The sequence below is a fragment of the Erpetoichthys calabaricus genome, chromosome 6 (genome assembly GCF_900747795.2).
Source record: "Erpetoichthys calabaricus chromosome 6, fErpCal1.3, whole genome shotgun sequence".
Taxonomy (NCBI): domain Eukaryota; kingdom Metazoa; phylum Chordata; class Cladistia; order Polypteriformes; family Polypteridae; genus Erpetoichthys; species Erpetoichthys calabaricus.
In genome coordinates, this window is record NC_041399.2 from 2,613,082 (window position 1) to 2,630,161 (window position 17,080).

Sequence of the window (17,080 nt, forward strand, 5' to 3'; positions counted from 1 at the left end):
CATCTTCGTGTATGACTTTATACTTCTACCTTTTTCTCTATTTCTCTGATCACTCCTACCACTTTCTTTTATGTGGACTCGTTTCCTGTACACTTTTTACTACGTGGACATGGATTTTTACACACCGAGACTCGTCTATTCAGGTAGTCAACTTCAAGCGCTGAGAACAAATGCCCGCGCCGGTGTGGTTCCCTATTTACCTGACGAGGTAAGAAGGTCGTATCGTGGCAGCAGAGCTGGCACTAAGCTAAAGGCTAAGCATCTTTCTAGAAAGTGGCGATACAAGCCTTCGATGTCTTCTGTGATCCTGGGAAATGTGAACTCAATCTCAAATAAGAGCGACGAACTGAAATGTCAGGACCTTCAGAGAATGCAGTTTGTTGTGTTTTTGTGAAACGTGGCTAATGACTAACATCCCAGATGCTAACGTGGAGCTACCCGGGTTTAGCACAGTTAGAGCGGACAGAGACGCAAACACCTGCAGAAAGCACAAAGGAGGAGGACTCACACTCTATGTCAATACAGGATGGTGTAACTCTGGGCATGTTAATGTCAAAATCTCCACTTGCTGCAGGGACATCGAACTGTTGGCCGTAAGTCTGCGTCCCTATTACTTGCCCAGAGAGTTTGGACATGTTATTGTTGTCATCGTTTACATCCCTCCTCGGGCGGACGTGGAGACAGCGAGTGACATCATCCATTCTGCTGTTGCTAAAGTACAAACGCAGCACCCTGAGGCACTTGTGCTAATCGCTGGAGACTTCAACCATGTGACGCTGGACAAAACATTACCTGCCTTCTCCCAGTATGTGGACTGTAACACCTGGGGAAATAAGATTATTGACCTAGTGTATGGAAACATTAAAGATGCATACAGTGCCACCCCACTGCCTGCGCTTAGGAAAGCAGATCATAACCTGGTTCTGCTTCAGCCTCACTACAAACCAAGAGTGAGAGTCCTACCTACAACCACATCATTCAGGAAGTGGTCCGCTGTGGCAGAGCAGGCTCTGAGAGACTGGAACTACAGACTGGGATATCCTGCAGGGATCACATAGTGAGAACATTGAGGAGGTTGTTGACTGCACTACTGACTACATCAACTTCTGTATGGACATTGTAGTTCCAGTAAGAACTGTACGCTGTTATGCTAACAACAAGCCATGGATTACAAGTGACATCAAGGGCCTTTTGAACCAGAAGAAAAGGGCTTTTAAAGGCGGTGATCAGCATGAGCTCAAGCGTGTGCAGAAGGAACTCCGAGTCCAGCTCAGGGCGGCAAAGGAGCAGTACAGGAGAAAGCTGGAGCAGAAGTTGCAGAATAACAACATGAAGGAAGTGTGGGATGGGGTGAACATCATCACTGGCTGCAGCTCAAAGCGGGGTGCCATCATCGAGAGAGACGTGGAGCAAACCAGATGAACAACTTCTTTAACAGGTTTGACCACCCTAACCCACTCTCACCTCAGAGGACTGCACCCTCCACCCATCCTTTTGCTGATACCAGCATAGGTGAGAGTTTACCCCCACCCACAATTACCACAGCCCAGGTAAGCAAAGAGCTGAGGAGACTTCGTGCCAGCAAAGCAGTGGGTCCAGATGGAGTATCGCCACGACTGCTGAAGGCCTGTGTGTTGGAGCTGGGGAGTCCTCTACAGCGCATCTTCAACCTGAGCCTGGAACAGGAGAGAGTCCCGAGGCTTTGGAAAACATCTTGCATCACTCCAGTCCCAAAGGTATCATGTCCTAGTGAGCTGAATAACTTCTGGCCTGTCGCTCTGACGTCACATGTGATGAAGACCATGGAGCAGCTGCTGCTTCACCACCTGAGGCCACAGGTCCGCCACACCCTTCATTCTCTGCAGTTTGCATACCAGGAGAAGGTGGCAGCGGAGGATGCCATCATCTACATGCTACACCGATTCCTCTTCCACTTGGACAGAGGCAATGGTGCTGTAAGAATTATGTTTCTGGACTTCTCTAGCGCCTTCAACACCATCCAACCTCTGCTCCTTAGGAACAAGCTGACAGAGATGGGAGTAGATTCATACCTGGTGGCATGGATCGTGGACTATCTTACAGACAGACCTCAGTATGTGCGTCTCGGGGACTGAAGGTCTGACATTGTGGTCAGCAGCACAGAAGCGCCGCAGGGGACTGTACTTTCTCCGGTCCTGTTCAGCCTATATACATCAGACTTCCAATACAACTTGGAGTCCTGCCACGTGCAAAAGTTCTCTGACGACACTGCTATCGTGGGCTGCATCAGGAGTGGGCAGGAGGAGGAGTATAGGGATCTAATCAAGGACTTTGTTAAATGGTGCAACTCAAACCACTTACACCTGAACACCAGCAAAACCAAGGAGCTGGTGGTGGATTTTAGGAGGACCAGGCCCCTCATGGACCCCGTGATCGTCAGAGGTGACTGTGTGCAGAGGGTGCAGACTTATAAATACCTGGGAGTGCAGCTGGATGATAAATTAGACTGAACTGCCAATACTGATGGTCTGTGCAAGAGAGGACAGAGCTGACTATACTTCCTTAAAAGGCTGGCGTCCTTCAACACCTGCAATAAGATGCTGCAGATGTTCTACCAGACGGCTGTAGTGAGCACCCTCATCTATGTGGTGGTGTGCTGGGGAGGCAGCATTAAGAAGAAAGACGCCTCACGCCTGGACAAACTGGTGAGGAAGGCAGGCTCTATTGTTGGCATGGAGCTGGACAGTTTGACATCTGTGGCAGAGCGACGGGTGCTGAGCAGACTCCTGTCAATCATGGAGAATCCACTGCATCCACTGAACTGGATCATCTCCAGACAGAAGAGCAGCTTCAGCAACAGACTGCTGTCACCATCCTGCTCCACTGACAGACTGAGGAGATCGTTCCTCCTCCACACTATGTGACTCTTCAATTCCACCCGGGGAGGTAAACGTTAACATTATATAAAGTTATTGTCTGTCTGTATACCTGCATTGTTATCACTCTTTAATTTAATATTGTTATTATCAGTATGCTGCTGCTGGAGTATGGGAATTAATAAAGTATCTATCTATCTATCTATCTATCTATCTATCTATCTATCTATCTATCTATCTATCTATCTATCTATCTATCTATCTATCTATCTATCTATCTATCTATCTATCTATCTATCTATCTATCTATCTATCTATCGTTAGAATGAAAACCTGCAGCCACAGTGGTCCTCCAGGACTGGAGTTGGTGACCCCTGGGTTCAAGGAGTGACGGTGCCCTCTAGTGTTACAACGCCTAAAAATAATAATTTCCAGATCCTTTTAGTTGTCGTAAGTCTGTGTCACAAACACTGAAGGCCTGTTTTTATTGATTGAAGCTCGAAGAGGACGCGTTTGGTGAATTTCAGGCTTTGATTTTTCCAGTGGTGCTCTGCGCCCCATGGCCTCCATTGTAAAGCGCTAAAAAATTTTTTAAATTGATTGAAAACGCTGGAACAGTTTTGCCGGGCAAATGCATGAATACCACATTTGTGAAGAAATAACTTCGACAGGAAAAATTTCAGACTTCCTTTATTTATTTATGGTTACTGCTCTTTGGATTCTGCATTTGGCTTTGGGTATTTTTTTTGAATTGCCATTTTTAATTTGCCATTTTCTGTTTCTTAAAATTCTTATTAGGAAAAGGTTCTTAAAAAGAAGCCTGCGCCGGGTGGTGGCAGCAGCTTTAAAATAAAGAGGGAAATCAGGAGAAGTCGCAAAGTCAAAAGAACAAGCCGTGAAGATGTGAAATTCAATCAATTGAGGAAAGTCTTTGGACCCCTGTCACGTTTCCCACATCTGGTTCTGTTGCAGACTTATGTTAGAATTGTTTAAATTGATTTTTTTCTCTCATCAAGCAACACTCCATACCCCAGAATGAGGATTCGATTGGGATTTTAGAAACCTTTACAAATTTATTAAAAATTAAAATGAAAAACTAAAGTGTCACCCTGGTGGGGTGGCTGGCTTAACTAACTCGTTTGGCCTTTTCCTACTCAGGACTATCCATGCGACACTTGGCACAGTCAGAGGTGGGATTGAAGTCGCAGCCTAGACGTCAGCAGTCCCACGCTTGAACCAGTAGGCCGCCCTGCCTTGTTTCCTCAAACACTCGTTTCACACTTCAGCTGTTGACGTGTAACACTAACTGAAATTCTCCAGGAATCACTGTGACAAGCCGGACGCTTACCTCATCGATGTAAACCGGCTCTGCTTCAGGCTCAGGCTCCAGCGTTTCAACTTGGACCTCGTCACTGAACTGGACGGTCTTCCTCTCAGTCTTAACTGAAAAGAGAATGGAAGAAGATAAACATCATCCACATCCATGCTGAACAATTCACTAAAACATCTGCAAGACATTTTCACAGCCAGTTATCACGCTGCCTGACAGATCTTGCAGCTCCATAAACTCTTCACAGGTTTCAGATGCCGTCTCTGGTCGCCTTTTTCCTTTGTCTATTCTGCTGTTGTACAACAGACACGAGCTGTCGCACATACAAGTTACTCTTCTGCAAACATCTGCTTTCCTTCTTGCCTTGGACTGACGTGGTCTGCATTGCATTTCTGGATGAGTACGTGTACTGGCTGTCCACTCTCACTCACACGGCTAAAGACAAATGCATCTGATTCCACAGACCTCTGGGGACGGCACACTACAGTGGAATCAGAAAGCATTCAGACGCCTTCACTTTCACATTTTGTTGTATTCCAGCCTTGTGCCAAAAATCAAGCAGCACTCAATACCCCAGAAGGACAAAGCAAACAAAAACATGAAACCATTAACAATTCTGAACACAAAAAAAAATGACAGAAATGGCATAGTCGACCCCCAAAAACCCACCCAATGCAAGCACAGGACTGTGAACGGTACGAACCAGAAGCCTCCTGAACCTGGAATCCTCGATGAGGTTGAGCCGCGTAAATGAGGGCACAAACAGTCAGCAAGGGGTTGGTACAAATTGTTGAAGTGCCAAAGTGTCCAAAGTGCCGTGCACAACATCTTCAAATAAATAAATAATCAGGACCGTCATCCTGGCTGCCTGCTTCTATTAAACTTGCACGGGCTCCTCCTCGATCCTGCCTCTTTCTCTTTCTCTCTCATTAACCCTCCATTCCTTCTTTCCCTATTTTGCCATGCAGGCTCTCTTTATAACACCAGTTGGGTGCAATTCTGTCCTCCACCTACTCCTACAGGGGCGGCACGGTGGCGCAGTGGGTAGCGCTGTTAGGAGACCCGGATTCACTTCCCAGGTCCTCCCTGCATGGAGTTTGCATGTTCTCCCTGTGTCTGCGTGGGTTTCCTCCCACAGTCCAAAGACATGCAGGTTAGGTGCATTGGTGATCCTAAACTGTCCTTGGTGTGTGCTTGGTGTGTGTGTGCCCTGCGGTGGGCTGGTGCCCTGCCCAGGGTTTGTTTGTTTCCTGCCTTGCGCCCTGTGTTGGCTGGGATTGGCTCCAGCAGACCCCTGTGACCCTGTAGTTAGGATATAGCGGGTTGGATAATGGATGGATGGATGGACCTGCTCCTACATCTCTCTATTATAATAAAAAAATCATAGGAAGGAGACGAGACGTGATGTTCTCAGAGAGACACTTTCACGTCTCGTGAGACAAGACTTTGTGCCAAGAGAGTAGATGACAAAGTAGAACGTTGTATAAAATTCAAAAACGTTGTCGTGGTACACATGCACAGCAGATTAGAGATAATGGATGTACCAAAATTCGAAAGTCTCAAAAAAATGATAGTAAAGAACATGTGAGTGCTAACAAATGGAAATTATTACTCGGTGAAATAACGGAACAGCGAAAAGAGATTGAATATATTGTTCAGATTTAAACTTTAAGTCGGAGACTTGTAGATCGTCTAATTCGTGTTGTCATCAGGGAAAAGTCGTGTTTCTTCCTAATGAAGAGGCGTATCCGCGAGAAATAAAAGATTTGTTATTTGGTGAAAGTGAAATCCACATACGCGAGAGAAAATTTCAAGCCCTGCGAGAGAAAATTTCAAGCCCCGCGAGACAAGACTTTATGCAGAAAAATTTGGAAAAGTCCTGCGCACAATCATTTCTCATTTATGTGGATGTTATTGTCAGACACAGTTAGTGTAGAGAGAAAGAAACGATATTCACTCACGGGCAGTTAAGACGTTGCGTTGTCACGATGAAAGTCCAAACACGGAATCAAAATTCAATGCGATCTTGATGAAAGGTAAAAGCAAAAAGAGATCAAATATATGGACACAGGTGATATGACAGAAGATATTGTTCGGATTTAAACTTTAAGTCGGAGACTTCTAGATCAGCTAATTCGTGTTACCATCAGGTGAAAAATAGTGTTTCGTCTCAATGAAGAGGCGTATCCGCGAGAATGAAAAGATTTGTTGTTTGGTGAAAGTGAAATCCACATACGTGAGCGGCAGAGACATGAAGTGGCAGGGAGGTTGGAGAGCAAAGTGAGCAGGGGGCGAAACCCCCTAGTCTCTATATATATATATAATCAAAAATGTTTCTCTGTCTGTCTGTCCACTTTTCACGAGAGGACTACTTAACAGATTTAGATCGTTTTTTTTCTAGAATTTGCTTGAACACTCCCGTTGATTTTGCGACTTCTCTCATTGCGCTAAGTATCAGAGTTTGCTTGCAGTACCAATTTATTTGTGTGAATCCAAGAGAATGGCTGCAGGCCGAGGGGATGGGGGAGAGTGACGTTCCTCTCCTTTTCTAATGCTGAGAAACTTGTCCCTGCTTTAATCATGTCCTGCATCGATTATTGTAACTCGCTGCCGGCAGGTACCCCTTCAAATTTTATATCACAGCTCAAGTTGATTCAAAACTCGGCTGCAAGAGTCGTGACACGAACCAGCAGCAGCAGCGAGCACATCACAGCCATCCTGCTTCGCCTCCACTGGCTCCCTGTGTCTTACAGGATTGAATATCAAATTCTATTCCTGACCTGCAAAGCTTTAAATGGCCTCACAGCGGACTACAACAGTGACCTTCTCCATCACTCTGCTCCTGTGTGCCCACTAAGGTCCTCTGATTCTGGCCATCTTCTTGTGCCCCACACTAATCTACATTCTATGGGTGACAGCAGGGCCTTCAGCTTTATAGCGCCTTGACTTTGGAATTAATGAGATCAGCTGACTCACAAACAACTGAAAAAACTTGTCTGTTCAGGAAGGCATCTAAGTCAACCTGACAATCTGCCTCCTCTTTCAGTCTTCCTCTCTGTCCAGATGGTCAGGAGAATATGAGAGTGTGTGTGTGTTTTATCACAAATGATATTTATTATTTGCTAGGCACTCTTTTAGTATTTGAATTGGGTTTATTGTCTTTATTCTATTTAATGCCTTTGTATATCCTGTGTCTATCTGTTTTAGTGTTCTGTTCACGAAACATTTGCATCCAATGTCAGATGTACTGTACCTGCTGTTATTTATGAGGCTCTGTGAAGCGCCTTGAGCATGGGAAAGGCGCTATATAAATAAAATGTATTCATTATTTAAAACAAAGACAACACCAGAGTGGCTTAGGGACAACTCCGGGAATGTCCTCGAGTGGCTCAGCCAGAGCCCAGACCTGAACCCACTCAAACATCTCTGGATGGAGTGACTTGAAAATAACCGTCCACTGGTGGTCTCCATCCCACCCGACAGAGCTTGAGAGGATCTGCAGAGAAGAATGCCAAATCCCAGGTGTGCAAAGCTTGTGGCGTTAAACCCAAGAAGACCCCAGGCTGAGTGAAGGGTCTCGATACTTGTGGCTATGTGATGCTTCAAGTTTTTTTAATTTTTAATAGATGTGCAGACATTTCTAAAATCCCGTCTTCGCTCTTGTCATTCTGGGGTATTGAGTGCTGTATGAGGATATGGTGTGGCGGCAGAGGTGGTGGCTCTGAGGCTAGGGATCTGCACTGATAATCGGAAGGTTGCCGGTTCGAATCCCGTAAATGCCAAAAGGGACTCTGCTCTGTTGGGCCCTTGAGCAAGGAAGGGCTTTAACCTGCAATTGCTGAGCGCTTTGAGTAGTGAGAAAAGCACTATATACATGCAAAGAATTATTATTATTATTTAAAGGATTTAAACACAAGGCTGCAACACAACATTCATTCTTTTTTCGTTTTCTAACCCACTTAACCCAGACTAACATTGCAGGGGGTGCTGGAGCCCATCCCAGGTAGCACAGGGCACAAGGCAGGAACAGATGCTGGTGCCTGTCTATCGTAGGGCAAACATACACACAGGCGACAATTTAGAGCCACCAATTCACCTAACCGACATGTCTGTGGATGGTGGGAGGAAACCCACATAGACAAGGGGAGAACATGCAAAACGCCACACAGGGAGGACCCGGGGGACACAAACCCTGGTCTCCTTACTGCAAGGCAGCACACCGCACCACAGTGCCGCCTGGCACCACAGCAAAATGTGCAAAAACGGAAGACGTCTGAATGGTTCCTGAATCCACTGCCCACAACTAGCATTCATGCATGGCATGCTGCGGCTGCCCACGACTCACTAAAGGTCATGCAAGTCAAGGCTACGACCTAAAGGCACCCGTAAAGTCATGTAGTGTGCCAGCAGCCTTAGGACACTCACCTACTTCAGGCTCAGCAGTCAGGTCTGCGGTGACAAAATTAGATGGAAAAAGGCCGATTCCTTGGTAGGTCTCCCCCTTCCACCAGTTAAGGTCACTGAAAAGAATTTAAAACGAAATGTTAGTCTTACATGAAATAAGAGACTTTCTACATCTGAACAGCTCTCATAGCCGGCCATTTCTACTCCACACCTGCACCCACAAATCCTCAACAGCTGCTGGTATCTCTGGACTGTGCCAGTCATCTCCATCCAACTAAAGGTCGTCTTTAAATCTTCCACGTAAAATATAAGAGAGAACTGGGATAGCACCCCGGGTAAAGGACACCTAAGAGGAGCTCTGACCGTGCAAAGCAAAGATGTGCAATCATTGGGTAAAGACGGCACTGTCTGTGGGCTAAACATTTATGGTGGACGATTATCAGATGTTCATTACATGCAGGATGAACGTCCTTTTATTACTATTGTCACACACATCAGCTTCAAGGCTCATATAAATGTAATTTCATTCCCAACCAGAGGTTGGTGCTGTTGCTTAATGCCTTTTCTCTCTTCCTCCCTCTGCAGAAGCAATGATTGACAGTTGCAACGCCGATGATGTCACTTCTGGTTTCCTCCCCTTGAACCCGCCTCTTCCTGTCCTCCCAAGTCAGATGAATGAAGACTCAGATCTAAAAAGATTGTTTTTTCCAATCTGCCAGGGCACCCCAACGCTTGATCTATTTTTTGTGATACACGCAGGTCCCTGGCCAACAGTGACTGCAGCACTCGAGCATAACCACCGTGTCACACTAGTGCAGTGGCCGGACTTTGTCACAAATGGAATATCCGGTCACACAACTATGAATCATATGGGGTGATGCATCATGGGACTGCCCCACAAGTTTTCAGCACAGTTTCGGATTTCCAAAACTATCAAAGGCACACTACAGTTTGTCAGCCGATTGAAGGAATTGGCTACCCAGAAGTGATCATTTGTTTTGATGTGTGACTTACCACATGTTGTTTGGAGCGCTTGCTGGAAAAAAATAACCTCATGAGAATAAGAGATTAAAAAAAGTTCTTGGGACATAAGCTGAGCAACAGCAGGCAAAATCAAAATGTCCATGAAGAAAATCTCGACGGCATTTTGTGTCCGGCAGCCACGAACATCAGCAGAATGGAGTTTGGGTCCGTGTACTTTTTGGTATTTGAAATTTCATTTTAGAAGCAAAAACGAAAAAACGAAAATGAAAGGAATTTTCAGATTTTGATTTTTGATTAAAGAATAAAATGATGGAAAATAAGGTATTTTTAATTCTGTGGTAGCAAATAGCAGTGATTAAAATTACACATACGTTTCTCAATTTATTTGTGATTCAAATAATGAAAGTGTAATAGCTCAAAAACAACAAAACAGACGCATTTTCATTGTCTGAAACCGGAGGTACTTCTTCTTCTGCGCGATTTTTGATGCCACGTACGAACAGTCCTCCTCCTCACAACACATTGACCGACAACCTTGAAGTTACACTACATGGCATCAGTAGAGGATGGATCATTACATACAGTAAAAGAGTGACACTCCGGGACGAGGACATAACTGCAGAAAAACTGAGTCGCATCTTTCAGGTAAAAATACAAGCTTTGCAAACTTTGCTTCATTGATGTGGCAGTTCTTTTATGAACGTTATTAGTTGTCAGTTATAATCATCAACATTAAAAGAAATAAACATTTGAAATACATCAGTCTGTGTGTAATGAATGAATCTAATATACAAGTTTCACTTTTTGAATAGAATTACTGAAATAAATCAACTTTGTCATGATATTCTAATTTTATGACCAGCACCTGTAATATGGACAAGACAGACTACTTTGGAACTCAATTCTAGACCTTGTGTGTCTCTGGGGTTTTTTTTTCCCCCTCAATTGCTACAATTTTGCACACCAGTGCCACCTGCTGGCTCAGAGCAAATGAAACATCTGAACAGACTGACAGCCCAACAAGGAGTTATCACAAGGAGTTATCACAACTCTGGAATCCAATGAAACCCAAAAAGATGTTCTGCTTGTTTTGTGGGTGGGTGCCAACCCCCCCCAAGAGGTGGGGGGTCACCTGCCAATCACCATAAAGGGACTGCCCTATAAAGGTGAGGAGAGCAACACAGTCCCCTGCAGTTCATTGAGAATTCACTCAAGGAGTTGGTGACTCTGTTTTTGTGACTTGGCCTCTGTAATAAGTGTATAAGCAGGGGTGCACATAACTGGTACGCATGTGCGACAAAAATTGTAAATTTGTAACGTCATCTGTGTCCCTACGGCGCCGGTACGTACCTGACGGTCAGAGAGGGCATCGACACCTCCTGTTGCTAATATACGTTGTTTTCTTTTTGGTTTTGATTATCTTGTGCTGCCAATATGTCTAAAAAACAACAGACATTAATAAGCAGCTACTGTGGCGTTTCACCACCTGCAAAGAAACAACAAGCCGAGCCAGAGCAGAAAAAGAGTTTTGTCTGAAAAGTGGCTCCAAGTTGTGCCGTGGCTTGAAGCTAATGATGAGCGCACTGAATTGTGGTGTAAGGTGTGCCGCTCGCATCCACATAGCGCAGATAAAACAAGTGCCTTTTACACAGGCTCAAAGAATTTCAGTCATCCGTTATTTGACAAACATGAAAAGAGCAAGGAGCACATGAATGGAGTACAAGCTATTTCTAATAAATACGCTAGTCAGGAAGACATTTCCACTCGCCCTCTAGCTAGATGGAGAACAATATTTTTCTCCTTGCCTTTCATAAAGCTAAACACGCTCGTCCCCTATCTTCCTATGCTGAAGATATTCCTTTACTGGAGCGCCTAGGAGTAAATGTCAGAACTGCGTGTCATTCACGTGAGGCGGCCACATGGATAATGCAGACCATCGCACACACTATCAGCACGGAGTTGAAAGCAAAGTTGGAGTCTACTGAATTTTGGGGACTGATCTTTGATGGATCGGAAGACATCATTAAAACCGAGCAGGAGATCGTTTTCATTGTGTCTGCGTCCAACATCGAGCAGTTTATCACGGAGTTCCTTGACCTAATCGAACTGGGTGCTGACCGATCTGTGCAGGCTGTAACAGATCCAGGAAGCAGGCTTGGACAACTGGAAGAGAAAGTTGGTCGCCGTGTTCACAGACCGTGACGTTGGTATATACAGCGGCATTGTTCTGAAACTACAGCAACCCGCAGCTGCAGTAGGAGACTCCCTTGTGCACATTCCACACACACACTAGAAAACTGCGGAAAATCAGCTGATTGCAACATTCTATGTACTGCATATACTGTTTCTAATGCTGATGCTGACAGGGACAAGATAAACTTACTCAAGGGTTAATTGAGGAGTTTGGAATCAGATATGAATTGGCTGAAGTTATGTCCTCATTTCTTAGTATTTGATCCTTCAACTTGGCCTCAGGAAATACAAGATTTACATCGTTTTGGCAACACAACAGTTTGTACCATTCTTCAGAATTATGAAGCCACGCCGAGTCTTGACAAAGACACAACTATCACAGAATGGATGCGCTTAAAGCAAACAGGGAAACGCTTGGCAGCATCCTCTGCGTATGACTTGGTCCAGGTAATAAAAACAAGCAATCCAGATCTTTACTCCAACATTTGAGCAGTGCAGCCTGTGAGAGGGGATTCTCAAATCTTAACATAATAAAAAACAAGCACAGATCTCGTCTGTCACATGCTCGCCTTATGGTCCTAATGCACATCCATCCACCAGTCACAGAAGACCACAGAGACATTTGACCTGCGGATGGAGAGAGCTAAGCGGAGGCTTAACCAAGAAGAGGGAGATGTGTCTGTAGCCTCATCATCTACCATGCAGGAAGGAAGCTGAAGTAGAGGACTGTGAGGTAGACAGCGAGGAGGACAGTGAGGAAGGTTGCACTTATTAAAACCTCACCTTACTCTGTATAGAGTCATCAGGTATTTCTGATTCTTACCTCTTTTAAGCTGCTGCTATATTTTTATCTTATTATTAAAGCATTGTTGTTGTATCTCTATTTATTTTTTACCCTAATTTAATAAAGTATCTATCTATCTATCTATCTATCTATCTATCTATCTATCTATCTATCTATCTATCTATCTATCTATCTATCTATCTATCTATCTATCAGATAGATAGATAGATAGATAGATAGATAGATAGATAGATAGATAGATAGATAGATAGATAGATAGATAGAGAAAGGCACTATATAAGATAGATAGATAGATGTTAAAGGCACTTGATAATAGATAGATAGATAGATAGATAGATAGATAGATAGATAGATAGATAGATAGATAGATAGATAGATAGATAGATAGATAGATAGATAGATAGATAGATAGATAAAGAAAGGCACTATATAAGATAGATAGATAGATGTTAAAGGCACTTGATAATAGATAGATAGATAGATAGATAGATAGATAGATAGATAGATAGATAGATAGATAGATAGATAGATAGATAGATAGATAGATAGATAGATAGATAGAATTTAATATTAGTATAGATAGATAGATAGAATTTAACATTAGATAGATAGAATTTAATATTAGTATAGATAGATATTAAATTCTATCTATCTATCTATCTATCTATCTATCTATCTATCTATCTATCTATCTATCTATCTATCTATCTATCTATCTATCTATCTACTAATATTAAATTCGATCTATTTATACTAATATTAGATATAGATAGATAGATAGATAGATAGATAGATAGATAGATAGATAGATAGATAGATAGATAGATAGATAGATAGATAAAGAAAGGCACTATATAAGATAGATAGATTGATGTTAAAGGCACTTGATAATAGATAGATAGATAGATAGATAGATAGATAGATAGATAGATAGATAGATAGATAGATAGATAGATAGATAGATAGATAGATAGATAGATAAAGAAAGGCACTATATAAGATAGATAGATAGATGTTAAAGGCACTTGATAATAGATAGATAGATAGATAGATAGATAGATAGATAGATAGATAGATAGATAGATAGATAGATAGATAGATAGATAGATAGAATTTAATATTAGTATAGATAGATAGATAGAATTTAACATTAGATAGATAGAATTTAATATTAGTATAGATAGATATTAAATTCTATCTATCTATCTAATTCTTTACCTTACTGTTAAATCCATCCATCCATCCAATTTCCAACCCACTGAATCCGAACACAGGGTCACGGGGGTCTGCTGGAGCCAATCCCAGCCAACACAGGGCACAAAGGCAGGGAACCAATCCCAGGCAGGGTGCCAACCCACCGCAGGACACACACACACACACACCAAGCACACACTAGGGCCAATTTAGAATTGCCAATCCATCTAACCTGCATGTCTTTGGACTGTGGGAGGAAACCCACGCAGACACGGGGAGAACATGCAAACTCCACGCAGGGTGGACCCGGGAAGCGAACCCCAGGTCTCCTAACTGCGAGGCAGCAGCGCTACCACTGCGCCACCGTGCCGCCCACTGTTAAATCTTCTTTGGCAAAACTGTTTATGGTTATTCCAATAAACCTCTTTGAGTTGAACTGCGTACCAAACTCCATCTGATGGTACTCACTTGAGTAACTCACTGAAAAAGTGATGTGCTCGCCTGTTTATAAGTTTAATATGTCGCTGTCCTCTATATTTTATAAATCTGCCTTATTCCACTCACCTGCACAGTTGGCACAGATTTAGCACAGGGGTTCACCATTTAAGAACTGCTGGGCAAAGCATAAGACCAGAGAGATATAGACAGCTGGGGAAGCGTGCTCTCTATTTTTCGTCTGTCAGAGTTAGCAAGATATTGGATCTTCTTTTCCTTGTGTGGAATGGCATGATTTACCTACACTGCGTTCCAAATTATTATGCAAATGATATTTTTCTCTGATTTTCCTAAATAGTCAATGCAAGTGGCAGTCTGCATCATTTTTGAGTCATTAACCATTAGAGTATAATTCGAATGTTACTGAACAAACCTCTTAATGATAACGGTATGTTTTTCAAAAATAAAAAATTTAAAATGCACTGTTCCAAATTATTACGCACAACAGAGTTTCAAAACATTTCATAGGCTGTAAAGAACTGAAAATGGTCATTTGTTGAATTTGCTGCATTAGGAGGTCATATTTACTGAAATCAAAAGCTATTTCAATCAAAAACATCTTAACAGGTCAAGCTACATATTAACATAGGACCCCTTATTTGATAGCAGCTTCACAATTCTTGCATCCATTGAACTTGTGAGTTTTTGGAGAGTTTCTGCTTGAATTTCTTTGCAGGATGTCAGAATAGCTTCCCAGAGCTGCTGTTTGGATGTAAACTGCCTCCCACCCTCATAGGTCTTTTGCTTGAGGATGCTCCAAAGGTTCTCAATAGAATTAGGGTCAGGGGAGGATGGGAGTCCACACCAGGAGTTTCTCTCCTTTTATGCCGATAGCAGCCAATGATGCAGAGGTATTCCTTGCAGCATGAGATGGTGCATTGTCACGCATGAAGATGATTTTGTTACGGAAAGCACGGTTCTTCTTTTTGTATCTTGGAAGAAAGTGGTCAGTCAGAAACTACATATACTTTTCAGAGGTCATTTTCACACCTTTAGGGACCCTAAAGGGGCTGACCAGCTCTCTCTCCCCATGATTCCGGCCCAAAACATGACTCCGCCACCTCCTTGCTGATGTCACAGCCTTGTTGGGACATGGTGGCCATCCACCAACCATCCACCACTCCATCCATCTGAACCATCCAGGATTGCACAGCACTCATCTGTAAACAATACTGTTTGAAAATGAGTCTTCATATAGTTCTGGGCCCCTAGTGTGGGTGTGTGTGTCCTGTGGTGGGTTGGCACCCTGCCCGGGATTGGTTCCTGCCTTGTGCCCTGTGTTGGCTGGGATTGGCTCCAGCAGACCCCCATGACCCTGTGTTTGGATTCAGCGGGTTGGAAATAGATGGATGAATATTTAATCTTTATGACACTTAAATACAATTTGCATAATAATTTGGAACGCGGTGTAAGTGGGGGCCTGTGCATGACGAAAGAGTATAAAGCCTTGGCACATTGCTGAAGGACGGATGGGAGATAACGTCATCCGATCCTGAAAATCCTTCCCATGCAGTGATGAGAGTGGCACAACGGGCCCCCACTTCCAAACTGGGTTCTTGTCATGGCTTCCTTCGTCTGTTATGCAGTGTAAGCCGTCATTAAAGAACGCAAAGTTATTTCTCCTATGTGATTCCTTACCGCCATGAGGGGTATCGCCTTTTAATGTTATATCTATATAGATTCAGGTTATGTAACACGCCACAATTACAAAAGAACTCATTCCAACAAGGGAGTTAGCGCCCCCTGCTGGGTACAGCCTCATGGATTTCTGATGGGGACTTTGTTTGCTTTGGCGACTGCATTGCCTTCTGTGCTCCTCAAAGCTTGTTTTTAGTGCCACAGAGCATTTTTGCTAAACTAAATCTTTGAACTTTAAGGATTCTCCGTTGGCCTTTTTGTGTAACTCCCTCTCCCAGAGGACCTTCTGAGTCGTTGCTTGCGACTTTCAAGTGTCAGAACTCTCAAGTTCACAACATGCTGACAGTGCTGACTGGAGTTCTCGCTCTCCTCTCCTCTGCTATCAGAGGCCTCAGTTCAAATGATAACGTAAAGGTGTTCGACTCAGTTTGGAACAGGATTGTCTTCCTGCATGTTTAAGCAAATGTGTCTTTAGATGCATCCATTCAGTAATCTGTCATTTGTAAACTCTGGAATTGCATTTACCTGTGAACTTGTTGCAGTTACTGATGGGCGCAATACAAAATAAATGGAATTAAAAAGCCTCAATTCAGGCCATTGTGCACACTAGAAGGTGACGTGATTCAAAGGGCTCAAGACAGCTAAGGTTGATGGTCCGACTTAACCACCAGGGGGCACACAGTTATATCCGTTACCACTCAATGGCATGGACACCCCTCATATAAAGACACCACTCCAGCTCAGTCCCTAAAAGCAGCCAATGACGCTCATTTCATACCTCAAGTTCACAGCATGGCACCGACTTACCTGTCGTCGAGAACCGTAATAATTTCTCCAGCTTTAAACGTCAGCTCATTGTCTTCGGCGGCCTCAAAGTCGTAAATGGCGCGCACCTTGCGCCTCTCAGGTTTGTGATTTGAAACAAGGTGAGAAGTGTTGGGGTACAGAGAGGACACCACCGGTGGAGCTGCTGGCGGCGGCGGCTGCTGCTGCTGCTCTTTCAATGACAGTTCGATAGCTGGAGAGAAAAGGAAGGACACAGCAATGTCAACATGCAAGCAGACAGGGAGGACAGCTCAATTAATGCACAGCCCGAGGCCACCTTAGTCAGCTTTGTTAATAAAGAAAAATCCTTAATGAGGAAGAATGAAATATTCAGAGCTATATATAGGAGCACACTTA

General features: G+C 43.6%; 1 protein-coding gene across 1 annotated transcript in view; it reads right to left on the reverse strand.

The window, feature by feature from the left end:
• The window catches only part of stam (signal transducing adaptor molecule (SH3 domain and ITAM motif) 1), a 73,543-nt gene that overhangs the window by 11,812 nt on the left and 44,651 nt on the right, over positions 1–17,080 (reverse strand). Inside the window, exons 7-9 of the mRNA XM_028803359.2 lie at positions 16,706–16,916; positions 8,611–8,705; positions 4,204–4,298 (exon numbers count right to left, since the gene is read on the reverse strand). Of these exons, the coding sequence (XP_028659192.1) occupies positions 4,204–4,298; positions 8,611–8,705; positions 16,706–16,916 (401 nt within the window). The remainder of the gene's footprint in view (positions 1–4,203; positions 4,299–8,610; positions 8,706–16,705; positions 16,917–17,080) is intronic.